Source organism: Sarcophilus harrisii, chromosome 1 (assembly GCF_902635505.1).
Source record: "Sarcophilus harrisii chromosome 1, mSarHar1.11, whole genome shotgun sequence".
Classification (NCBI taxonomy): domain Eukaryota; kingdom Metazoa; phylum Chordata; class Mammalia; order Dasyuromorphia; family Dasyuridae; genus Sarcophilus; species Sarcophilus harrisii.
In genome coordinates this window covers 105909188-105935970 of record NC_045426.1, presented here as the reverse complement: position 1 = coordinate 105935970, position 26783 = coordinate 105909188, and the positions used below count along the sequence as shown (strand labels likewise).

Below are 26783 nucleotides of genomic sequence, written 5' to 3'. Positions count from 1 at the left end.
GATGATGTAATTTTTTTGGTTATTCTCTGACACAAAGAAAATATTCTGTTTTGTTGGTTTTTCAAAGTGTAAAGGAAGTGTAAAAAATATTTTATACTAATTTATTTAGCAGATTCAGGGGAGAAAGCCAATATTTATTTCTGAAGAATACTGTGTGTCACACAGATATAAATAGTATCACATAAAAAACTTTGATGTGATAAAAAAAACTCTCTACCTCTCACAATAGATACCAAATAATACAACTGAAGTGATGGAAAAAAAATAAGATTTAAATAAGTTCATGCTTTCTTTCTTGAATATAAACTTTGTAATGTGGCAACTGTTTTTAATACTTGGATAAGGGATGTAATGTATAAATCAATTACACCTTATAACAGCTGTACCTATAATAGAAAAAACACAATAACCATTAATAAAATTCAGAAGAAAGGAGATTCTCTCATTTAGTATTACAACATATAAGAACAAGGGTAAATTAAATAATGTCGCCACGTTTATCAACTAATGTTTGAAACTTATAAACATTTTGAAAATTATTTAGCACCTAAAATAGTCTGAAATCAGCATGTTGCCAAATAAGAAATACTATTTTTATGTAGAAATTTAGCTTTAAAAGGGTATTTATAATCAATCAAAAAAACTTACTCTATTATGTGCTGGGCACTGTGCTCAGTGTCATATTGATAACTGTGTATTAGCTACTTAAAATATAAACGACAAATGATATCACTTCGACCGATCTTAAAAACAAAGTGCTAAGTTGATAAGCCCTGAAAAGAAAGGATTTATCTTCCCTTTGAGAATAAAGTTAATTTTATACCCTGTTGCCTGAAAACCCAATAAATTCTAGTAGTCGGAGAACTCTTGCTGGTAAAAGAGATAACATCTGAAAGAAAAACAAAATGGATTAAAAAAATTAGACAATAGTAAAATGTGAACTAGGTTTCAAAGCCTTTTTATTTATATGAAAAATTAAAATTAAGTAAAGAATAGTGAATGCCACCAAGAGATAAAGCACAGGCAATCAATTACAAAAGCAATTCTTTCACTGCAACAGATGTACAACTAAGAACTTCAAAAAAAGAAATACAAGATCATAAACTGCAAGGAAATGCTTCTTCTCCAACTAGCCTGAATGATGATGGTTAACTCCCCTACCCCTCATTCTAAGCCTACTTAACAATATGTTTTTTTTTAAACTGGTTTTCCTGGGCTGCTGCAAAGGCTTAGTAAATAGTAAGTGCTCTATGCTTTAATAGTTTCAGAGATGTCCCATTAACTTTTTTTTTATTTTATTTAATAGCCTTTTATTTACAGGATATATGCATGGGTAACTTTACAGCATTAACAGTTGCCAAACCTCTTGTTCCAATTTTTCACCTCTTACCCCCCACCCTCCCCCAGATGGCAGGATGACCAGTAGATGTTAAGTACATTAAAATATAAATTAGATACACAATAAGTATACATGACCCATTAACTTAAAAGCAAAAGTAATATACAGGGTGCCCCAAAAGTCTTAGTGCAGTTTTATGCTTTAATAGCTTTGAACGGTATTAAAACTTTCTTACTACTTATTCAGTTCCATTTAACTCTCCTGCGTTCTTCTCACCCTTCTAAACTCTCTCACCTGTATCATTAGTAAAGCAACAACCATACTTAAGAGAGTACTAATCTTTTGTTTCTTAAAAAGTTACCCTCAACTTTCATATCCAATAGGTTTTTTTTTTTAATTTTGAACTATACAGAGGCAACAATTAAAGCACTGTGAGTCTCTGAAATGTCTAATAATGCAAAATTCTCAGGACAGCTCTGTGGGCTCACTTGTTCCTATTTGTGTACTGAAGTCTAGATTGAATCAAAGAGAAAGAATGGCATAAATATGGTAATAAGCATATATACAAATAATATCTTACCAAATTAAATGCTCCTATTCCAAGCTTCACTCCCCCTTCAAATTGAAAATAGGTTTCTTTCTGTTTTTTGTTGCCCTGAGTCATCTGCAGAACAGAATAACATTCCCTGGATTGAAAAAAAGAAATAAATATTTCATTTGTGTGACACTTTTAAACAAACTTAATTTTAAATCAAATTTCGCATTTGTATACAACATAACAAAATCTACCCTCTAAAAAATATTAGGGGAAATTTCAAACTGCTGAATTTATACTAAAACTTAACCAACTATTGCTAAACTATAATCATCAAAGAAGGGCAACATCAACTTTTTAAAATAACAGATACATATACCATCAGCTCAAGACAAGACTTTTCATCAAGCACCCTTTATCAAGTAACATTTTAGCTGTAAATAGGTAGGCAATGTTAATTATGAGAACTCCATATATCGATCACCTAGGACTACCACTGTCACTAACAGGTAGTTTTATGAAAGGTAGAAAGAGAGGTTTTTCATTTCTTTAGATACAGTTTGGCAAAACCACTCTACTGATGTAAAATCATATTCCTCTCAGAAATGGCCAAAAGACATTATCAGTAAGTTCTGAATTTCAGTATGTAAGTGTTCTCATCCTTAGATGTGACTCAATCAAGTTATTCTGTTTTCATTTGGTTTGGCTTACAGAAATTGTAAATGGAAGAAAAGCGGTTATTTCCCCAATTGTCTTTCATCTATAATCTCATTTTGTTCTTTTCCACAAGACATTATCTCCCTAGCCTTTCCTTTCAATTTTTAAATATTTTCTTATTTTTTTCCCCTACAAACTTCAAAAGAAAAAAAGACACCTTTAAAAGTGAGGTTTTGCAAGGCCCTTACTATCTGAAATTAAAAGGATAAGAGAGAGGAAGGATATGGACTCTATCACTAGCTTCCTTCAAAGACTCAGATGTCACCTCCAACATGAGACTTTTTCTGATCCTTCCTTCCTCCACTCTATCAATTATTAGTCTCTTTGTTTTGCAATTAATTTACTATTTTTATTGTTTTTTACTTTTGTCTTATGTATATATTGTCTTCCTATCCACCCTCCAATCCCAAGAGAATGGTAAATGTTTTGAAGACAAATACTGTTTCATTTTTGGTTTTTGCTTATTAAGCACTTTGAATTGTATCTTGAACACAAAATGTTTATTGAACTGAAAAATCATGAGCAATTTCTGAGAAGATCTAAGAGGATATAGTGATATCTGAGCTGTTGGATGACAGTCATCAGCTAACTCTAGATTAACATACTAGATCACATATATAAAGTAATGCTGACAAAGTATCAGCAAGAAATACACTTTAAATTATTATCTCAGTGCTGTGCTTCTCCTACAATTTGGTGACACTTTTACCTGTTCCTCCTGTCTAAACAACCAGTCAAGACTGGAGGTATAAACTATGCTACAAAATGAAGCAAAGAAAACTGCTCCTTATAGAAAATGCCTTAAGATCATGACTTCATTAGCACTGACCTTCAAAAAGTTTAGCTTAAGGGCAGTAATAACCAACCTGGAGACTGATACAATACAATCATCACTACCAGGACAATTTCAGGTAATTAATATACAAATCTTATGAGTAGGGCTACCATGTCGTGTCTGAACATGGATAAATGTGACTAACCTGCATTGTATCCTTCAGCCCAAATATGATTTCATAAGGTTCTTAACACTTTTATAACTGAATAAATAATAGCAGTTATTCATCAATAATAATGCTATCAATGTTGCTAACATAAATTGCTTAATTTTTAGACTTCCTTTCTGGACAGCGTTGTGTTGACATATTGATTTAGGACTATCAGAGGCAATTAGATCAATCTTGAATTCCCAAATATCAGGCAAGATGCATTATTACTTCAATATTTTTCAAGGATTCCAACGTGAGTATTCCCTCCACTGATATAGTTGTAATCCCGCTACCATTTTAGGTGGTCAGAAGAAGTTACATGGCCAAAAAAGCATCATCCTAAGCCCACCTGATAATGTCTTTTGGACCTTGCTTTCCCAGACTGGTCATCAGAAAGACAGAAAACATTCAGATGGCTGTTGAGCTACTACTCAAAGCCTTTCAGTTACAATCAATGCTTTTGTACACTAGCCCATATATCAAAAACTCAAGGCTTTTATGGAAGAAAAAATAATTTTTGAATGAAAATTTGAATAAACAAAGATTATGAGTGCTATAGGGACTAAATTTTTTTAATGGTCCAAATCACACCAGTTTATTCAAAATATCTAAATTATTAACTTACTTATATATTTGGTAACTTGTTCTAATTTTGAGTCCACCTTTGATGAAGTTGATCATATTTTCATCCTGAAAGCCATTTAATGAATAATTAGGTCATTATATTACACACAACATACACATACACACAGTCCTTATACTGTACCCACTACTGTGCCTAGCACAACAAAATTTTAACTTTGGAGAAAAAGTTTTTCAAGAAAGCATATTTTCCATGTACCTTTTTAAAGTTTCTTTACTATTTTTCCCTAAACTAGAAAAAGGTAAAATGAATTTTTATAGGTCCATTTCAACATTAATTACTCACAAATTATAAAATAGTAATCTCTGAGTCAGGGTTTATGAATCTTTTTAGAGAGTATGAATTTAAAATTGATCCCAATTGGACAAAAATGTCTATGTTCCCATTAGTCCTTTAAATATATTTTAACATATAATTGCTGAAAGGAAGTTTATTACCAGTAGATGGTGCTATAGGAGATTTTTCACACTGGTATACTCAGAAATGTCAGAATTGAAAAGAACTTTAGAGATCAACTAGTACACCTCATTCATAAACAAAAGTACGCTAGAGCCAATTAATACTGCATGTGAGAGCCAAGTTAAATTTTCAGTATGATTATTTGTATCTCAGGGATCAGCAAGCTACAAATCAAAGCTTGATTTATTATTTTCCTGATTTTAGGAAGTGATGAAGAATGTTAATAATGCAAACTAAACTTAAAAGTGTGAGGCGTGTTTTAATTTCTTGAAGAGCCAGTTATTAAACATCTACCAGCACACCATTGTCCGTAAAAAATTACTCAATGGAATTAAAATTCAAGTCTTCTGACTCTTTATCTTTTCATTATAATTTTCTAAAACCCATAATTTTATTTTATAATAATGTTGGGAAAACTCCAGCATTTAATTTCTTGTATGCCCAAATGTTCCTGTAAAGATAAAAGCATCCAATTTAATTCTACCTTCTTTATTTAAATGAGTAACATTTCAAACTACAGTACTAATAATCTGCTACTTTCTGCACAATAATCATAAACAAAAGTATTATTATGCATTTAAAAGTCTGAGAGCTTCAACTAAACAAATACATTTTTTGGCCAGGAAAGAATTTTTTAAACTATACAAGAATTTCTTTCAAGTAATACTCACATTTCACATTACGATTTAGCTTATGAGTCCCTAAATAGATATCAAGACCTAGTTATAAAAATCTGAACCTTCAATTTTGAAAATTATAATATAAAGAACAATTTTTAAGGATTCTATGATAAATGCCATGTCAGCATTGTTCATTCAATAACACCCCAAGTCCCACTCCCTCAACCTCCCATCCTGATAATATACTACTACCAAGGCTCAGAGATTTCCTGCAAGATGCCAGAGACCTGGTCATTTAGATCACTGAGTCAAGTTTTGAAGAACATCTTCATCAAACACAGAGAAGTAACTAGTATGTTAGAAAAATTTTTTACATTTTAAGGGTAGATTTTAAATAGTATAATGCCCTGTTTAAGGATCCTAGTCTAAAGTTCCTTTTTCTTTATATTCAGAAAATTTGTTATATGTCCAATTTACTTCCACCTCCTTCCTATATCTCTTCTCATCTGTCTCATCACATTATACTTGCCATAATTCTGCAAAGTATCAAAGATCTGTTTTTTAAAAGAACAGTTAAGTAGGAGTGGACCTACAAGAATACTGCAAACTGCTACTTCTATAGCAGAAATAAGAATGAACCAAAGTAGAGATCCTTTTTTCCAGATCAAGGGCATCACAGTGAGCTGAATTATATTCAAATCATCTCCCCAAAGGAAAGGCAGTATGAACAATGAGCCCACAGAAAAATCAGGAAAACCTGAGTTCAAGTTCTACCCCTGACACAAGCTGGCTGTGTAACCCCGAGCAAGTGACAGGTTTCAGTACCCTCAAGCAAACTACCAGTATTTTACATTTTTGTATTTGTATTGGCAAAAGGAACTTTTTTCACAGAGAGTCCAATACAACTAAATTACATTCTCTTAAAATAGGAATAAAACAAATATGAAGAAATGAAAATATGTAAACATGAAAATAAACATCAGAAATGCAGAAATTAGAACTACCAATTTATGCAAATAAAATTTAAAGGAGCATAAGTGAAGGCAAATTCAAATGGTGGTAGATCTAAATAATTATTTGTTTCTAATCTTCTCTTAAAATAAATTGAGAAGAAACATTTAAAAGTCACCATGATGTGGGTAACTTGCTAATTAGTCAATCTAAAAAGGGTTTCTAATCAACACTTTGGGCTTAAAATAATAATGACTAATTCCCATTCCACTCAAAAAGGATCCCCAAGAATTTCTAAAAAAAACTAGGACTGCTCGCATCTAATTATCACATTCATTCTCCATCAAACATAAGGAAAACTTATAACCAGCTTCACACAGGTATGGAAAAGAATGAAAAAAGAAGAGTTTAACAATGACCCAGAGCAACTACTCCATTATTTTCATGCATGAAAAAAGTCTACAAATTGGAGTAGTTATAGAATAGGGAGTATTTAACACCAGAAAGAGTTTAAAATTAGACTAAAGACAAGGAATGTGAATAAGAAAACTAACTCTGGGTGTTTGGTGGTAGAAGAGATTAGGAAAGTGGTAATCCAACAAAAATGAGAATACCACTGTTTCTATCAAAGCCTTCACATCATCCATTAAAATATTCAAATGGCCAAAAAGAATGTTCATTCAAACAGATATTATAATTCTAGCTGCATTTTGCTGTTAAAATGAAAAGCAACAAATGGTCACTGAACCCCACAATATTCATTACCTGTAAAAATGTCAATGCTGCTTTCTGTAGTAGACATTCCGCATAACAGATTTCTGCATGCATTTCCTCTATTAATAATAAACAAAATATATTAAAGAAAATCCCTAAAACATCACATGCAATTTGTCATAAGATGCTCAAAAGAGATATTACTGTAGATACTAATATAAGATCCCAAATAAGCCTCTGATACCTTGAGAAGCAGCACTGCCTTAGTTAGACTGAAGTTTAAACATTACTTGTGGCACCTGAAAACTAGGAGACCATGGGCAAGTCATTTAATTTCTCTAAAGATAGGTTTCCTCATCTGTGAAGAATGAGGAGAGTAGGCCAATAAAGACCTAGTCTTTAGAGAATAGGAAATTTGTTGTCTCCTAAATAAACCCACATGGAGGATCAGTAAACTTGCTTTCAAGAATGGTCCTCCCTCTCTGCCCTCCCCCATCTCCTCCTCAGACTCCCTTAAAAAACACTCTCCCATATCTTCAGCATGGTAACAAATAGCCTTGAAACTGATTAATGGGCTGAACTTATAGTTTGTGAAGAAGATTCCTTTCTCTCTCCCCCTCTCAAGGAAAAAGTAAAAAATAATGACAAGAGTTTGAGTGAGGAAGAAGGAGAAAAAAAAAAAATCCTAGGAGGTAAAATTCAGCAGCAGCCAGTGTCCTTGAAGATATTTCTATTTTTCTAGTCTCTTATGTTTATTCTTTCCTGATTCCAGGTGAGAGAGCAGACCATACCACAACTCTGAGAGCTTTTGACAGCAGACACCAGAGTATAGTTACAGGAGTTCACTGCAATCTGACAGGATTTTCCTTTGCATCTTTCATGTAAAATTTCAAAGTAAAAAAACTGTAATACCTTCAATAAAGTTTCTTCTTGCCGAGCTATCAAGGCAGGCTCTTGTAATCTATTTATCCATTCTTCTTTCTGGCCCACTACTCTCTGATTTAAATACTCTATATTTACTACACTTTAATCCTTTTCATATCCCTCATCCTGCCGCTTTCTTTCTCTCTCTCCTTTCTTCCATCCTACTCCACACTTACTCACCTATTATCAAAGTTTGATTATTCCTAAAGGCTTAGCTTAAGTCCTCCCTCCTTTCTTGATATGGATCTCTTTTTTGTCAAAGAATTTATCAATCATAAACGTTCTGGGCTCATAAAATAAAATTAACATATATTTGTTTCTTGATTAAGACTGAAAAATGAAAATTTTTTACCTTCCTTCTTCATTTAAGTACTATAGCGACTTGCCATATTTAAACTAGTACAAAATTGAAAAAAAATGCTTTAACTAAAAATAATCAGAAATCATGACTGAGAGTCAAAATATAAGAATTTTTTATATTAGATGTCTAATTCTAACATCTCCTTAAAACCAGTTCAAGGCAATATGCCTACTAGTTAAAGTAGAATTGGAAACTTTTATCAAATGTGGAAATGATGAGTGGGTGTATGATATGTTAAACCCATGGAAACTTTAATTAAATGTATGCTCTGCTGCAAACTACCAGCCATTCAAGAATGTAAATGAAAATTACCAAGTAGAAAAATAAATCACATACAAATGCTACATTGTTTTGACTCACCCTGTTGGAAAAAAGAAAGACTGTTTGGGTTGTAACGGCAGACAAACATATAAATTGGAAATAAAATGAAACAATTCTTAAGAAGGCTGGACAAGTCTTCGATTTGTTTTTACTGTTTGAACTGCTTTATTGTGCACACCAGGATAAAGAGGACAAATAATTTTACTTATTCCAAAGGCAGAAATCAAGCAGGGATCTGCAGCTGCCAGGTGCTAGACCCAGGTGCCTCAAGAGACAGGGCCATCTAAATGACTTGCCCAACATCATACAGAGCAGACTCAAACAGCCTTCTGTCCAGCATCCTAGCCACCACACAGCAGACCACTTTTTGTAAACAAATGACTCATCAATAATCATTTATGTAGCCCTTTAAGGTGTACACAGTGCTCTCCTCACAAGGCTAGACAGTAAAAATAATATCATTTTATACATAAGGAAACTGAGGTAGCGAGAAGGTGAGTGACTTGCTCTAAGTTATACAGTAAATGCTAAACCCAAAATTAAAGCCAGACCTCCTGACTCCAAGACCAGGACTCTTTACATGATAACAAATCCTAACAAGCTAAAACTCCAGTGTTCACTAAGTAGGGAACAAAAAATAAAAATGTTCATTACAAACAGTACTCAGTAGATGAGTACTTATTGACCAATTTGTTTTTGTTTGATAAAATAACATATCCCAAGGATAACACAAGAATACAACCAACTTTCATCTATGTTCTCATACCTACAATCTCTTTGCAGTGTGGCCCTGAACAAGTCATTTAACCTGTCTGCCTCTATGTCCAAAAATGTAAAGTAGGATAATGACAACGTACCAATCAGGGTTGTTGGGAGACTCAAACAAGATTATATTTGTAAAGCACTCAGCTTTACACTGAGCATCTAGTATGCACTAGGTGCTTAAAAGTACTTATTTCTTCCTTCCTTCCTTCCTACTATTACCCCCCAAACTACTAATTTTCCTACAATTATAATAATGGCAGCCATGATGGCTGGAAAGCATGACATAAGAAATCATATGAATAAATAAGGGATGTTTAATTTACAGAATGGAAAATTTGGAGATATGGAAATGGAAAATAGAGATACACTATAACTTTCTTCAAGTATTTGAAGGGATGTGAAGTAGAAGAGATTTGTTCCACTTGGGACTGAGAAGAATGAAAGAAAGCTGCAAAGAGAGTTAGGCTTGAAATAAGAAAAAAAATTCCCAAACAATCTGAGTTGTACAAATATGATATAGACTGCCTAAGGAAATACTCCCCCCACCACTGGAGTTCAAATAAAGGCTGAATAAGCTGAATAAGCACTTGTCAAGGGATATAATTTAGGGAATTTCTGTCCTAGGTTCAGTTTTGACCAGATGGTTACTAGGTTCAGTTTTGATCAGATGGTTACTAAGTCTTCTGAAATTCTGCTTTAAAATTATTCCATGTGAATCTGGATGACTGGGAATGATTAAGTTCCTAGTGGAAGTAGCATACAAAGCTATTCTTATTTTAAAAAACTATCATAAAAAACTATTGGTCCTCAATGTATTTATCAGACAACAGGATTCTCAAGATAGGTGAAAATAGCACAATTTTCTCTTCATGACAAGTCCTTTGTTCATAAAGCATATGTTATTGCTCATTTTCCATTTTTAAAAGCTGTAGAGAACAAGATGGAAGAGTAAGAAGAGTACTTGCTCTGAGTAAAAAGAAATGTGTTCAAGTCCTACTATTGATGTTTATTACCTGTGTGACTTTGAACAAATCACTTAATCTCTCTGGCTCGTTTCTTCACCTACAAAATGAGGGGTCTGGACAGAGAGGTCTTTTCAGATGGCATGATTTATTCTCTGACTGGATCATCTCAATAACTCCACCAGCACTACCATCACCATCACCACCACTACCAGTAAGTCATTATTCTCTGAGCATACTGCTAGAAAGACTTATCTGTTCAAACGATTGAAACATCTCCCAAACCTACCATGGTAGCACCACAAGCTAAGGCAACATAAGCTAAGAATTGCGGAGTCTCTTGCCCATCATCAGTCTTATCAATGTTATGTTAAAATACATGGGTTCTTGAAAATTCATAAAAATATACATTTCAATTATCACACCTACCACCCAATGTCAACATAGTTTTCAAGAAAACTCTCAAGGTACTTGAGAGAGGCAGCCTACTACAGTGTACTTAAAAATCAGGAAGACCTGGGTATTACTCCTGCTTACTTACTATCTAGGTGACCCTGAATAAATCACATAAAGATAGAACTGATGAACTTTCAAGTACTTTCTTTAATTTTAAATCCTACAACCCTCTGACTTACCTTCACTCAGCTGATCCATTGATGATTTGGAAACAAGACTTGACAGAGATTCTACCATTGTGTTTCTTTTTCTGAATCTACATCAAACAATCAGGGGAAAAGAAAGAGTAAAATCATACAAAATGAGAAATTCATTTCAATTTCATTTAGTATTCATCTCAGATGTAAAGCCTAGAAATACAAAATAGAATTCCTGCTAAAATACATAAAAGAATGGTCCAGGTAAGACCCTGCAATCCCACAAGCCAAGAACAAAATTTCTGTGGTAAATAAAACAAGCAACAGAAAAATCTCAAAAGCCTCAGAAGTTTGGAAAAAGTTAGATATTGGGAAGTTCTCTGAATCTGGAGGGGACAACAGTGGGAGGAAAGAAAGAAAGCTTGAAACAGTGAGATCAAACTTCTTATGAATTTTGAAACTAAAAGAACAGTTCCTCCTGAGATATTCCTTCTGTTCTTATACATCAAAGGTAGAGGCATGAGTTTTAAATCCATCTAATTTTCAGCTCAATTAATAAACATGTAAAACATAAGCCAAAAATACTGCAATTACTGGTTAGGCTTGACTATATTTCTTGAATATTAAAATAACAAAAATGAGACTTATTTGCATAACCCAGTAAGTTGTCAGAACTGTGGATCAAAATAAAGAATCAAAGTAGCACTTAATCAATTATAGCTGCCCTTTAGCCTACCTGGAAATTTGTTTTAAAATCTTAACACTGAAAATACAGAGAATAAGGGAACACAGAAGCTGAAATCCACCTTTATTTTCCTATTTTCTAAAGTAACCCATTACAAGGAAGAATACAATTCTTTGATTTTGCAATTATCTTGTTTTGTCACACAAAATTTAAGGCTGGTATTCACTCTTCTCCCATAGTTAAATTACTCAGGCCTACTTTTGACAGGTTTGTAAAGCTTCCTTCATTGTGGAAATGCCATTTTGGATGTCCTGGTGCTCAAAGGTCATTGCTGCCTGCATCACTAAAATAGTGCTATAGCCCAGAGCATGATACATACTCTCTTTTGACCTGAAAAAGACATAAGAAAGAATAAGAAAATTTAAATTAGACTGATCCAGAACTTTTTAAAAACAATGTCGTCTCATATTGAGAGTACACCATAAAATTATAAAGGTATTTATCTATTAACTTCTCATAACTGCAATAATATATAACACATCATTTAGATTACTGATTTGCTGAGTACTGCAGACTAGGTACACTGCATTCTAAAAAGTCAGCCACTTAAAAACTATTTTGTGAACTTTTATATTTAGATTACAATAACTGTCAAATTTCTGTTTCAATTTGTATAATCTGATTTTTCCTTCACCACAAGGGGGCAGATTCATTATGAACTTATTTTTTTTTAAAAGGTGTCAAGCAATACATTTCCTCCTGCATCTTTACCTTTCCATCAACCAAAAATTAAGCAAACAGTTCGTGGGATTAATTCTTGAAAAACAATTCAGCACAAAACTCCCCTGTGCTAAAAATATGATCATTTTTCACAGCAGGCACGGGCTCTTCCTCTCCCTCCCTCCCCTCCCTATCTATCTGTCCCCCTCTCCTTCTCCCTCCTCTTTCAGCCCCTTTGTGTTTCCCTCATACCCCAAAAATATAAAGACATAGGAAAGATCTGTGTAAATAAAAATATTTATAGCAGTACTTTTTTTTTTGTAGTTAAGTATTGAAAACAAAATGGATGCCCATCAATTAGGAAATCTTACAATCAGTCAGTGCAGATAAGAGCAATACCAACCCACAAGTATTTCCATCAGGAAGACAAAAGGGGGAAAAGTTATGATAGAAAAGGTGAGTCAACTATGACCCAGAACATAAAGAGAAGTGGTCAAAGTAATCCTCCAAGTCTTTTAAATAACGTGCCCATGACAAACTAGCAACTTATTTATTTTGGTAAGAAAAGGGCTAGAGCTAAAAGACGGTATTGCAATGAAAATTCTTGATGTGATGGGGCTGGCATCAATCAGGAAGCCTGCTTGCTTATCCCAGGGTTAGACCAACAGCCTGGCAGAAAAGCAAGGTGGCCTTAGGAGCTAGGAGGATTGGGAAAGGCAGTTGCCCAGAGGGAAAGGAGAGGTATCAAAATAGAACAGCTGAAGGCTTCCCATTAAAACCTTTTATCAACTTTGAATGAGACCCAGCCACTTAAAAGCTATCTGAGGTTAGCAAGTCACTTGACTTTATCCTCTCAGGGCACAGCTGCACATCCCTGGATTCTGTGTCTATTTCTTAGCTAGAAGCAAATTTTGGAAACACTTTTCATTTTATCTTTCATTTGAATATTAATACCAAATAAAGCTTCTTGGGAAAACAAACCTAAAACACATCACTCCTTCCTGAATAGGAACAGCCAATCTGCTTTTTAGTTTTATATGCAAAAAGTAAAGGTTGCTCATAAACATTGCTAGGACAAAAGAGTAGCACTGAGAATAAGGCTTTACAGAACATTAACTATGGCCCCAATACCTTAAACTTGTGACCTACAAAACTATCCTTTAGCAGAAAGTTGTTTTTATTAATTACTGTTTTTTTCCAAGCAACAATACTTTTTTTCATTTAAAAAGCAAACATTCCCATTGTTTTTGTACCTCAACATCTAATCACACTTCCCAATACATGTGGAAAATCTTTGTAGATATATATACATACATACATATATATATATATATATATAATGTCAAAAGATAGTAATTCACACAAATAAAATGAATCAAAAAGAAACTGAGCTATTAATTCAAGGAATAGTAAGCACACAACTCCATCAAGAAAGCAAACAAACAAAAGTAGGATCATAAACAAGTAAAAGGCAACAATGTTCTGAAAACTCTGCCTGACAACTATTTGCACTACCTATAATTATAAGGAACTAAGTTAAACTTACCATGGCCGAAGTAATTCCAAAGCTTCTGAGAATCTATTATTTAGAAATAAGTTTAATGCCATTGTACACTCCTCCAGGGAACACCTTAGATCCATCTTGTTTGCCCTAAAGATCAAGAAACATAACATATGAATTTACTATTTGTATTAATTAGCTCATGGTTTTTACTTACACTTTTGAACACAAAATCGGTACAAATTAGTCCCTCTCATCAATCACATAAGACATGAAATTGGTTTTAAAAGAAAAAATCACCTGAAGAATTTTGATTTTGCATAGTGCTTTACAATAGATAAATATTTCAATAAACAGATGGGCAAACTAAGTAATTTGAGAAACAAAGCTGCTATTGAGAATATTTTCAAACTTAATAATCAACACTAGAAAGCATTTTAAAATAGAACCTCTAAGTCAGAAGCTTATAAATTACACCAAACTATACATGTGAAAAGCAACTAAAATTAAACGGTGCTTAACTACCTCCACAATTCATAGGATTTAGAATTTAAAAATATCTAAGAGATCATCTAGTCTGGAGTTTTCAAAATTAAGTGGCATGCCTCAATGGGGGAAGGTAAAGAAAGGACATTCCTCTCTTGTGTAGCATGATGCAATGGTGAAAATTATTGCTTATTTTCAAATATAACTTCCATATAAATATACTTTTTTGCCAATTAAAATAAAGTTGATATCCAAATTAACAAAAGCATACTCAACACAGCAATTTCTCTCCAACTGGAAGTTAGTGCTACTTAAAGACTATTTAATAAAACCTGCACAAAAGGAACATCCCATCAGTAGTTTGAAGCTGATGACGGATTATTTCATCATGGTGCTTCCTCAATTTAAAAAAAAATTTAACCTTATAATACCTGAAATAATAATACCTAAAAATAGATAACTTTTTCAATAATTCAGTTTAATTTGTTTTAAATTTATCTCTAATTTTTATAAATGAAATAATATCCCATCACAACATAAAACTGGAAGAAAAAAATCTGAGTAGCTCAAAATACTACAAGCAAGGATAACAGAGTTCAAATAGTAGTAATATAGAAAAACAAGCCAACATAATAAAAATGACAATTCTACCTGTGAGAAATAGTGAGATATTTGATGTCTGTAACTTAGATGTAAAGATAAGGAATTAGAAAGGGAATCAATTCAATAATCTATAGTCCAGGGGTCCTCAAACTTTTCAAAGAGGGGGCCCGTTGGAGGGCCAGACTATAGTAAAAACAAAAACTTTGTTTTGTGGGCCTTTAAATAAAGAAATTTCATAGCTCTGATTGAGGAGGATAATTGTCCTCAGCTGTCGTATCTGGCCCGCGGGCCATAGTTTGAGAACCCCTGGTACTATCTTGGTCAGCAGTAGTGCTTGTAGTCACAACTTATTCCAACACAAAGTCAGGAGGAAGGGAAGAGTGACGTATCCTGGTTAAGATATCTCCAACCAATCACCTTGTGAGTCAAGGAACTGGCAAAATATAAAGTCTCTGAAAAAAGGGTCCAGGTCTAAAACTGGCTAAAACCATCTGGGATCAGTGAAGGGACACAAGCGTTTTGTAAATGCTCAAGCTTGATGAACCTCATGCAAATTAACTGACATCCCCGAGGGTGGGATTAGTCATCATCTTTGAATATAAGCTATATGATCAAGGAGGGGGCATATTAAAGAGTGGATGTAGTGGGAGTGGAATGGCATATGACACTTCTGAAAGGTCTCAGTAGAAACTCAGAGAAAGAGGAGGCAGGATTAGAAGAGGATTACAAGGTGTAATTGTTGGCTCTGATACCTGCATATTAAAAAGTGTAATTGTTCATTCTGTTCTGCACTCTTTTGGGGCTTCATCCCTAAATTAATCAAGTTAATTTAGTGCCATCCCAATTAAACTACAAAAAATTATTTTATTGAGTTAGAATAGATAATAACAAAAGGTCAAGAATATCAAAGAACTAATTTAAAAATTAAAAAAATACAGTTCTTAAATTGTATTATAAGACATTAATCAAAATCATGTGGTACTGGCAAGGAACAGAATAGTGGATGAGTGGAATAAAATGGGCAAACAATGCACAATTGTTAATGTTTGAACTTAATGATAGGAATACTATAGCCAAAGAATAGTTGATGTTATAATGATATAATATAGCTTCTAGGGAACTATAGCAGTGATTTTGGGGTCCCCTAATCTTGAGGGGCTTCTGTTCTGGCAATCTATCTTTGGAATCTGATCCAAAGGCTCCCTCATCCCCAACCTAAGAATACTATTGTTCTAACAATGTCTGTCAACAAACATTACTGTCTATTGGTCAATGATAACCAAATTCCAGAGACTACTCCTTGATCCTACCTCTGAGCCATAAAATTAGCCTATCAATAACATGTAGAACTAGATAATTGTGTCTCCTTACTTGCTTCTGTTCCTTTGCTAAATTCTTTTGGAATTTAGACAGCTTCAATAGGCGTTACAATTACAATATACAATAAACTTTGCCCCTTGACTTGGAGATGAGTTCAAGCCTATAAATTCTTTTGAGACACTTCATGATACCAGTCTGTGACCCCCAACCTTCTGGAGTCCTTTCCCAAATCTCAACAATAACAAGATATAGAGCTATAATTTATAGCAAGGGTAGGGAACCTTTTTTCTTCCAAGTGCCATTTGGATATTTACAGCATCATTCATTGACCATACAAAATTATCAACTTATAGAACTCAAACAGTGGGAGACTATTCTATCTAGCTTTCAGCTCACCATCCTTGGTGATTGATTAGACAAACAATTTGATTTCCTGCCTGTGGGCCAAAGTATTCCCACCTCTGGGCAAAAGAAAAAAATAGTGGGGGAAGGGGAAGAACATTCTTCAATTTGGATACCATTTAATAAGTATGCAATCATTTATATGAGGAAATGAAGTAAGGAACTTGTCTTTCAAGTTATTAACCAAAAAAGTTAATTAAAAAATATAAATTTATTAAAAAGAAGACTCCAAAATTGTGAGGACAGAGGCACAGCTTTCAATATTACTGTGAAACATATTGACTTTCTCTGTACTTGACAGAATTCAATTTTAAGATTAAAACAGCATAGGGTATTTGCTATCTAAATTCTCTGAAGTTTCAGGTGAACTATGGGATCCTAATTTGATGATCCCTTATAGCTTTATTTTGAATAAGATCAGAACTGTAAGGTTTGAGCTGGTTTTCACAACATGAACTTGTCATTGGAGAAGCAAATTGAGTCTGTGCCAACTTTTACTGAAATTACTGTTTTGTAAGAAATTCTAGCAGGAACATATGAGGGACCTCTACAAATAATTTGGAAGCAGAATGGAAAATCCAATGGAGCAATATCCTTGAGAATATGATGTTTTTCAAAATACCCAAAGGAAAGTTATAACTGCATGAGGATATCTATAATGGAAGAAGGATTGCATATCTGAAAAGGTTACCAAATTGCAGGGAGATTTTATGTTTTTTAATATTGGTATTCATTTTCAAACCCCTTTGATTTTTATTTTCTTTATCTGTATATTGTTTTCTTGGTTTTCCTCATTTTGATTTTTCTCTTTGGATAAGTCCCAGATTTTAGACATTCACTTTGTAACTGGAGCTGGATAGTATCCACAGTAATGTTTTACCAAGTATGCTTTGTGTACATTTTTGACCAATAGCAAGGGAATACTAAGGAATGTTAAGGGATATCCTGAATTTGTCTTTTTGAGTTGCCATATATTCCAGAAACAATGGACCAAGAGTATATAGAAAGTCCTGAATATATATCAAAGACAAAATTCTACATTCCCCCTACTTTGAGCTAATATAATTTGTCATTTGTATTGTAAACTCGATTACCTGTGTGTCCCTGGGAGTCAGGACAAATACCAGGCAGTCTGCACTAGGCTAAGAATCTGCTTATGCAGCTCGTACCCTTGTAGGTAAGCAGACCATCATATCTTCATGGTCCAGCAGTTCCCAACGAAAAAGAATGCAGATTTTACCAGCATCTTGCTCCTCTTCTGGGAAAATGCTTTGTCCTTTTCTTTACTCTACCTTCCCTTCTCCCCCGTCATATCCCATTAGGTAGAAATTTGTTGTCTCCTCCTCCTCCTCTCAGCATGTTTTGCTGTCCTGTCATGAATATCCAAACTTCTATAAGGATTGTGAACTCTTTCTGTTCCACAAGCATGTTCATTCCTCTTATAATAAGCTTAGTTCCATGAATATGACTCTCCACAGACATCCTCCTTCTAGGACAATTCTGGTCTTTTTCTATGATTGCTATCATACATGAACTAGTTCACTTTTAATGCCATAAACCTGAACATCTTCTTATCCACTAGATAAGATCTCTCAACCTTTAAGGATTAGGTACAACTTTTACCTCCTCTACAAAGCTTTTTGTGACCCTACCAGACCCTCTTCTTATCCCACAAGGCACTCTGTTATCTCTCCTCTTGAATTTACCACATTTTGCCCTGTATCACATTTATTTGTATATGTGTATGAATACACACACACACACACACACAAATATTATCTCTCTGGTACAAAAGTCTAAAGGATAGTCCTCCAAGCTTTATGTTGGCAGCTTCCCCAAGCCTACCACAATGATTTATACATGCTATATATCCAATAAACATATAGGGAGATTGGGAAGAGGGGAAAAGGGTGGAGTAGGACAAGTGAGGGTGACTTCCCTTTACCACCATCACTCTATATTCTTATCTTCTTTGAAATTCATAGTATCAAATTTTTCCATCCAAATTAGATCAGGGCTGCTGTTATACATCAGTTATCAAGTCATTATCCTCCAATTCAAGGAGTTCAGAACCTGATTCATCATTTTCCCCTTCTTCCCAACTCTTATTCTTAGACTAAGAGATTTCAACATCTCTATTGATGCTCCCTCCTGCTGTCAAATTCCTTAACCTCTCAATTCTTTAGTCTTCTTAAATCCTATGACTCAATTCTTCCACTCCTCTTCTGACACATATAGGAAATGTCACACACAGGAACTTACCATTACCCTCAAATACTCTCTTTCCCTAACTGAAAACTAGGATATTTCTTTGACTATAGCTTCCTGTCATTCTCTCCTATTGGCCACCCCCATTCATGATTCCTTTTTCCTCATGGAAACTTCAAATCACTCTACCCCCTCAATACTTTATCTGGTCATTCATTACTCCTTTACTCTCCTTTTTCAAAAGCCTTATATTTAGGCAATACAACTCTACACAGCTATCTATAATGAAATTTCTTTTTCCCTCCCCTTTGTTTTATTTTTATCTCTTACTGAATCTCAGTCCTGGATTACTCTTGCCATCTTCTTCCTCTGCTGCTAACTTATGAGTTGCTGAATGCAGCTAGAAAAAGTCACAAACCAATATTAACTGATTCCAACTATAAATTATGCTACCTACCCAACTTTAAATGTGCCTTCACTGCAGGATGGCAATCCTTTTATTAAACCTAATTGAATTTTTAAAAAATTTTACTCTCCCTCAGAACTTTTCCAAAACTCTGCACCTCCCATTTTACCCTCTCTCATTTAAGCACCTTGTCTCTTATTTCATTGAGAAAACTGAGGTGATTTGAAATAAGTCCCTTTTCTTTCCTTCTTTTGATATCAAACCTTTTAATCCCTCCAATCCCTCCAATGTTTCCCTCTTCTCCAATCTTTCTTCCTTTTAGCTAGTCACTGACCGTAAAGGACTGAAACTCTTAAGTTCATGCACTGAGGTTCAAACATGCGAGCACTTAAAGCCAATTACCAATTGGACAATACTCTATTAGCATTTGCTTGGAAAATGGCCTGCCCCACCATTCTGTGCTGGCTGGATCAGTTGGTGTATAGGGAGATTGGGAAGAAGGGAAAAGGGTGGAGCAAGACAAGTGAGGGTGACTCCCGGTGGTGGAAGAGGAGATTCCTGTATCCACTCTCTCTTCCCTCCCTTCGATAAAGAATAAGGATCAAGGACTTTTGCTTATCCTGACTCCTGCTGATTCTAAAGTATCCTGGGTGCTAACTTGGTCATCACAACTGACAAAGAGGTTATTATCCTTCTCAAAACTTGGGCATTTAATCCCATCCCTCAAGCTATCATCCTATATAATCTCTCCTGTTCTTAGACCAAATCACTCAACTGAAATTGATCTCTCTAAAATGACAATGACTGCTTAATTATCAAATCTAGTGATCTATTTTCAGTCTATCTTTTTTTTAATTTTCAGCTTAACTTTTTGAAAGTTAAGAGATAAAAACTTTGCAAACCTTAGAAGTATTCTATAAATGCTTCTATGCCACATTGGCTACAGTTCCTAATGCCCATTACCTATTCTACTTGCTTTCTGTTATTACCTTCCCATAGTGAACAGACTTCCCTTAATCCTGAAGCTCTTTCTTTCACACACTCCTACTTACTTACTTCTTAGTTTACACATACAAACTTAATTCCTTCTCTTCTTAATGCTGGTAATATAAAACACCATCATAAATAATAAATAACAAATAATATATATATATATATATATATATATATATATATATATCCATCCAAGAAACACTGCAAACTAAACATGGTAAAGTTCTATATAGTAAAAATATGCCCAGAAAATACAAAAGAATAAATATTCTTTTTTTTTCATTCTTTTGTGAGGCAATTGGGGTTAAGTGACTTGTCCAGAGTCACACAGCACATGTAACATATAACAGATTGGGGTCAGATTTGACTCAGTTACTCCTGATATCAGGGCCAATGCTCTGCTCTATCCACTGTGCCATCTAGCTGCCCCAATATGTTCTTAACTGGAGGATGGAAGGGAGAATGAGATCTCAGTTTAAACCAAGAGAAAGAGTAGGGGAGGTGTCTTTTTGCTTTTGTTTCACAGCACAACTGAAAAACCCTGTATTCATCATATGCAGCCAATACTTCTTCCTGACACCTTCCAAAATGCCACTTCAAACAGATACCCAGGATATCCCATCTTTGTTGCTGATCTCTATCAATGTCAAGAGCACATATTGGCACCTGTTCAGTCAGGAAACAGTTTGTCCTATCAATGTTCTCACTATTTTTGCATATTGCCTGTTTCTAGGTCATTTTGACTAGTCTGCAGCATTTGGATATTTGTGTGTGCTCTGGAAGGATAATCTCACTTTTCCCAAGTCACAGCTACCACACTAGTTCAAGACCTCCTCTGGCTTCTGGTCTATAAGATTAGTCTCCTTACCTAAAATGTTCTCTCCAAACTGTCTTCCACAGAGAGCTAGTCAGGACTGATGCTCAGATCTGATCCTATGGCTCCCCTATGTAGTCAACTCCAGAGATTCTTTGTTAGACTGGGGATCAACTACAATGTCTTTTAGCATTTTAACTCCTTCATGACCCTGCTCTGAGCTGCATTTCCAGGCTCATATTGTTTCTCTTTACACCCTCTTATATTATCTCCAGTATCTGTTGCTTTTGAACAAGCCTTCCTCATGACTGTAGTATATTTCCAAGTCAACTTTTGTCTCTTAGAGTCCTTGGTTTCCTTCAAAACTCAGATCAGATGCCGTAATTTATGTGACTTGATCTTTTTATGCTACCCAGTTTCCTCATCTTTATAAAAGAGGGAATGTACCTTAGTATTATTTTGCCCATCTCTAAACAGCAAAAAAAAAAAAAAAAATTACAAAAGAATTCCTATAAAACAAAAAGATTTCTAAGTTCTAGTCAGTTGACTTATTTCTAGGAATATGTTACAAGTAACAAAAATACATTATGAAAAATCCAAGGCAACTATAGAGCTTAAAGAAACTTGAGAGATCATACAGTTTATACCCCTGATTCTACACTTACAGGAATTGATACTTGAGAGATTATTATGTAACTACTAGAAAGAGAAGCAGGCCTTGAACTTGGGTCCACTGACTTTCAGATTCACTGTATTTTTCTCACTGGTTTTGACTTTTCTAATGAAGTCATATCTGATGATGACTATCTCAAAAATTTTTGTTTGCACTGTTTAATTGTAAATCTTCTTTCTTAATACACTTTTAGATTTTGAAGTTTCAGTTCAAAAAAACAAATTAAGAAACTACAGTTGTGTGAAGATGATAATGAAACTATTAATTGTTTAACTATGATTTAATGCAGATGTTTCATGTTACAAGAAACAAATATTAAGAAATGGAAATTCAAGGATCTATAATCTTATTAGTAGGGGTTTTATCTTGTCACTTAGGAGCTATTTAATGAATTGCTACAGGTAGCCAGTCTTCTAAGTTTAAGTGGAATTAACAAAGCAAGTCCTTGGATAATAGCCACACTGACCAGCCTTCATCTATACTTGAAGCTCTTCTAGAACCTCTTTGCGAGGTTGCTTCCTGTTGGAAAAACTTTTGAGAGCCTTGGGTCACACTTACTGTGAAGTACTCAAGTGGGATGTTAGTGTGACTGTTGTTCAGTTATTTAAATTGTGTTCTACTCTTTGGGATCCCATTTGAAGTTTTCTTGGCAAAGATGCTGGAGTTTGCCATTTCCAAATGAAGGAAACAGGGTCAAGTGACTTGCCCAGGGTCACACAGCTAGTGTCTGAAGCCAGTTTGACTTCAGGGAGAGTTTTCCTGACTCCAGGCCCAGCCTCTACCCACTGTGCCACCTAGCTGCCAGGATTTTAGTAGAGGAAATTAATTATTTTGATTGACTGAAACTGGACTTTCACTCATGTTTTTATTTATTTATTGCTACTTTGGGGAGACTGGATTAGTGGAGACCATGCTAACTGGAGCCCATGGTCCTGTAGAAAGGGCAGAATTGGTGCTAAAGTTTGGGGAGGGAGATATTCTTGGTTCAATCTATTCTTTAGACACTTGTGCTACAAGTGGGGAAGGAAGCTACATACATATAGGACATTAATTCCTCGACATGTTTCTAATTCAGCTTGTCTTACTTACATTGAAGATCAAGCCTCCCTTTTACCTCATCTATGTAATCTCCATTTGAAAGCCTTTATTAAAGAATTTTCAAAAACAAGGGAGATAATAACATTAAAATTAATTTATTTTTAGAAGCCTACTGTAACAAAGTATAAAATTATTGAGAAAATGCACAATGAAAAAAACCTGTGAGCAATTTAGTAGATAAGAGTGCTGGGCTGGAGACAGGAACACGAGTTCAAACATAGCTTCCGACACTTACTTGCTATGTGATTTTGAATAAGTCACTTAACTTCTCTCAACTCAAATTTCCTCAATAGTAGGACAGCCATTTACCTTTCAGTGTTATTGAAAGGATAATAAATTATGATAAGGTCTGAGGAGCAACTATTTTTAAAACATTAGAAATGATGCTCTGCCACAGATATCAAGCCTGATTTGTATATGTATTAGTGAGTTAATCACCTTTAGAAACTTGATAGAACCTCTGAAACCCAAATCTCCTGTTCACAGCAGAAAGGTAGAGAACAGCAGATTAACTCTGATATCCCTCAATTAAATCCTGACTACCAAAACACAAAAATTAGAAGAAGCAACTACATTTTTCAGAGGCAGTGTAGTATACTAAAAAGATGTGAAACGAGATTAAAGTTCATTTCCTGGCTCCAGTACCTACTATGCATATGATCACAAAAAAAGAGGAGTTAGTGTAGAATAGTAGAAGCACATCCAACTTGCATCAGAGGACCAATATTCAAAACCCAGTTCTACTATTTAATAGTGAAAGACCAACTAGTCAACAAGTACTTTCTTTAAAGACTGTTTCTCCCTATGCCATTGTTGATTATCACAGAAACTTTACTACGCTGTTTTTTAAAATGGCTCAACATTCCTTAGAATGCATCTTGCTCAGAGACTCACAATACTGGAGCTAGATTTAGTGCAGAACACACTCAATCCACTTTAGCCCTACTGCATTCAAAACTCCCAAATTTAAGCCACTCACTAGCCTCAGACTCAGCAATGACAGGGATTACAGATGTATGTGGGTACCATCACATCTAGCTCAACAAGCATTTTTAAAGTATCTACTATGTACCAGAAAATGGAGATACAAATATGAAGAATGAAGTCATATCTATTCTCAGAGTTTACATGGGGAGACATCTGAATATTTGTAGAATAAATGTAAAGAAAATATAAATATACCCAAAGTGATTATGCAGAGTAAATGGGGAAGAACTCCACAAAGTCCTACTCCAATGTTTCATAGCTTATGAATACTTTTCCTGTGTTCTTAAAGGCTAAGACAGTGTGGTTCAACTTCTGGCAGGTTTTACCATATTAGAAGGGCCTTATGACCCTGGTCACACATGGCAGTCTAGTTTCTGAGGACTCAGAAAGCTGATTATAAAAAAGCATAGTGTCAAGTGAATAGCCACCTGGTAATAGGGTTGTTGTTTTGTTTTTAAAACATCAGCAACCTACATTACATGTGAGGAGGTTGCAACATATAACCAATGGTGAACTCTGAAGAACAACAAAAATAAAAGACATCAAGGAAGAAAAAACGTAAATCACATTCCAAAAACAAAGGAAATTATAAGTACACAGTCAATATGCTCCACTGGTCTCCTTTGCAATTTGGGGGAAAAGAGAAGAAGGCTTCCACCAGGCTGGATGGAAACCTTAGAGCCAACTTTTGGGAAAACCTGAAAAAAAAATCACATAGGATGGGAGGCACGAATGATTGCAACTTGCATTACTGGTGGGAACTTCCAAATAAATGATATCCTGGATTCATATGAATATGAGAGCTAAGGAGAAGTACTAGCAGTTGTGGCTCATCAAGAAAGGCTTCAAGCAGAAGATGGCTGTGGAGCTGCGCTTCTAAAGTAATTCTCTGAGGTAGAAGTGAGGAAAAAATGCACAGTGCCCTCTGAGAAGCAAAAAAGAAGGTCAATTTGTCTAGAGCCCAGCTTTTTAAACTGTGTTACAACCTCATGTGGGGTCCTTATGACAATGTAGAAGCGGCAAAATTATGATTGATTAACAATAACTCTGATTTGTATACCTATTTTACGTACCTTTATTCTCAGAGTCACATAAAAATTTTTGGGGTGAAAAGAGGTCACAAGTACAATAATATTAAGAAGCCCTGGTCTAAATCATAGAGTGTACAAGGGAAGGAAATAGGAAGAATACTGTACAAAGAAGGTTTGTAAAGGGCTCTAAAAGCTAAACAGAGGAGTTTCTATTTTATCCCGGAAGCCAGAGTGTTCTTGAATGGGGAAGTAACATGGTCAGATCTGTGTTCAAGTAAACTCTCTTTGGAAGTTGTGTGGAAAATAAAAGGGAGCAGACAGAGACACGCAGGGGCAACAATCAGGAGGCTTTTGCAATAAATAATCTAGGTGGGGTGTGCTGATGGGGGCCTGAACTGATCTGTGGAAAAAGGTAAAAGGAATGTGTTTGGGAAATGAACAAGTAGAAATAGCAGGATCTGACAAGTGATGTGAACTGAAGGAGAGAGGAGTCATAGATGATAAACAAAGGAGACTGGCAGACTTGTAGTCTCCCATAGAAAGAGGTCAGTTTGAAAGAGATGTAGTTTTGGGGTGTAAAAATTAGAAATTTTATTTTAGACTAGTCAAGTTTGAGATGTCTCTGAGACTTCTACTTAGAAATGTCCAATAGATAGTTAGCTGGCAATGTAAGCCTGAAACTCAGAGAAGATAATGGAATTGGAATGAACAAATCATTGCACTTCTCTGTGCCTCAGTTTTCTTTCTATTGAGAATTGGGGGGAAGGGCTATATACACAAGGAGGTTATTGTAAGAAAAGCACTTTTTAAATCTTTTAAGTGCTATACAAACATTTTGCATAAAATGTTAATTCCCTAAAATTTTTAAATATCTTAAGATATATAAACCATTAATATTAGTAATAATGAAAGTCTATCCTGGAAAAACCTTCATTGTGTGAAAATATAATTTAAAATCTCCTTTTTAGAAAAAGACAAATGTTAAGAAATATTTTTATCTGGTCTAGAAGTCCTTTTACAAGGGCTTCATTATCCCCACAAAGGACCTTCAGAAACATGGTTAATGGTTTGAGAACAAAGGGCGTTTCTTCAGGAAATGAATAAAGGATAAACTTTGAAGAAAGAGTACTTCTTGTCTGGTTCATACCATTGTACTCACTACTCCAACACCACCATCCTCAAGTGTTCAACCATAGACTTATCAAAAGACAGTTTCCTCTGTTCCTATCCCTGGAAGTAATGGCAACAACAATATTCACCTTTCTCTATTCAAGAAAGATGATACAAATATAGATATGTAGGAAAAAGACCTTTTTCAATTCCTAAGTGAACTGTCCAGTATTCAGCACAGGGTAGGCTAGGAAAGCTGACCCTCATGGCAGAGTCCCAGGAAGGGAAAGTGATTACTTCTTCAAATTTTCCTAAGGATTGTTTGAATTTTTCCCCCACTTATTTTTTTTGGGGGGGGGAGGGGAGGTTATAATGGTAAAATTCAGCTAATGTACAGATTCCTTGGGGATTAACAGGTATTCCCTTTTACAAATTCAAATGGCCTGAGAGGTTTAAGGAGCTAAGAAGAATTAGATGAAGATTATTTTGTCTACCACCTAAGTAGGATTGACTGTGCGGTGGTAAGTGGGGTGTTAAAAATGGTTAATTTTGGAATATGTGGAACACCTTAGGAGGGAAATAGGGTATACTTGAGTGGGATGTTAAGAGTATAATGAACAAAAAGGTTCTGGGCCTCTGGAAGGGATCAAGCAACATCTACGATAGCTAAATTTAATTTTTTTTCAGAATTTTGCTAGGGTCACTCTACCCAGGAAATGGGGAACAACTTTGTCTCTGTCTCTGTCTGTCTTTCTTCCCCCCTTCCCTCTCTCTCCCTCCCATCTCTTTCTTTCTCTCCCCTTTTTTCTTCTTTTGTTATTGTCAGCATCCAGATGTCAGGCTAGTATTATAAAGT

The 26783-nt window shown here is 34.8% G+C and overlaps 1 protein-coding gene across 9 annotated transcripts in view; it reads right to left on the bottom strand.

The window, feature by feature from the left end:
• TTC39B (tetratricopeptide repeat domain 39B) overlaps positions 1-26783 on the bottom strand; it is a 128280-nt gene that overhangs the window by 32917 nt on the left and 68580 nt on the right. For all 9 annotated transcript variants that reach the window (XR_004233258.1, XM_031961608.1, XM_031961599.1 and 6 more), the window contains 7 exons: positions 13842-13946; positions 11834-11965; positions 10933-11009; positions 7016-7083; positions 4203-4267; positions 1920-2025; positions 824-889 (listed from right to left, as the gene is read on the bottom strand). Coding sequence is in view for 8 of the 9 variants with exons in the window: in XM_023497949.2 (XP_023353717.2) it covers positions 824-889; positions 1920-2025; positions 4203-4267; positions 7016-7083; positions 10933-11009; positions 11834-11965; positions 13842-13946 (619 nt within the window). In the remaining variant the exon portion in view is untranslated. The remainder of the gene's footprint in view (positions 1-823; positions 890-1919; positions 2026-4202; positions 4268-7015; positions 7084-10932; positions 11010-11833; positions 11966-13841; positions 13947-26783) is intronic.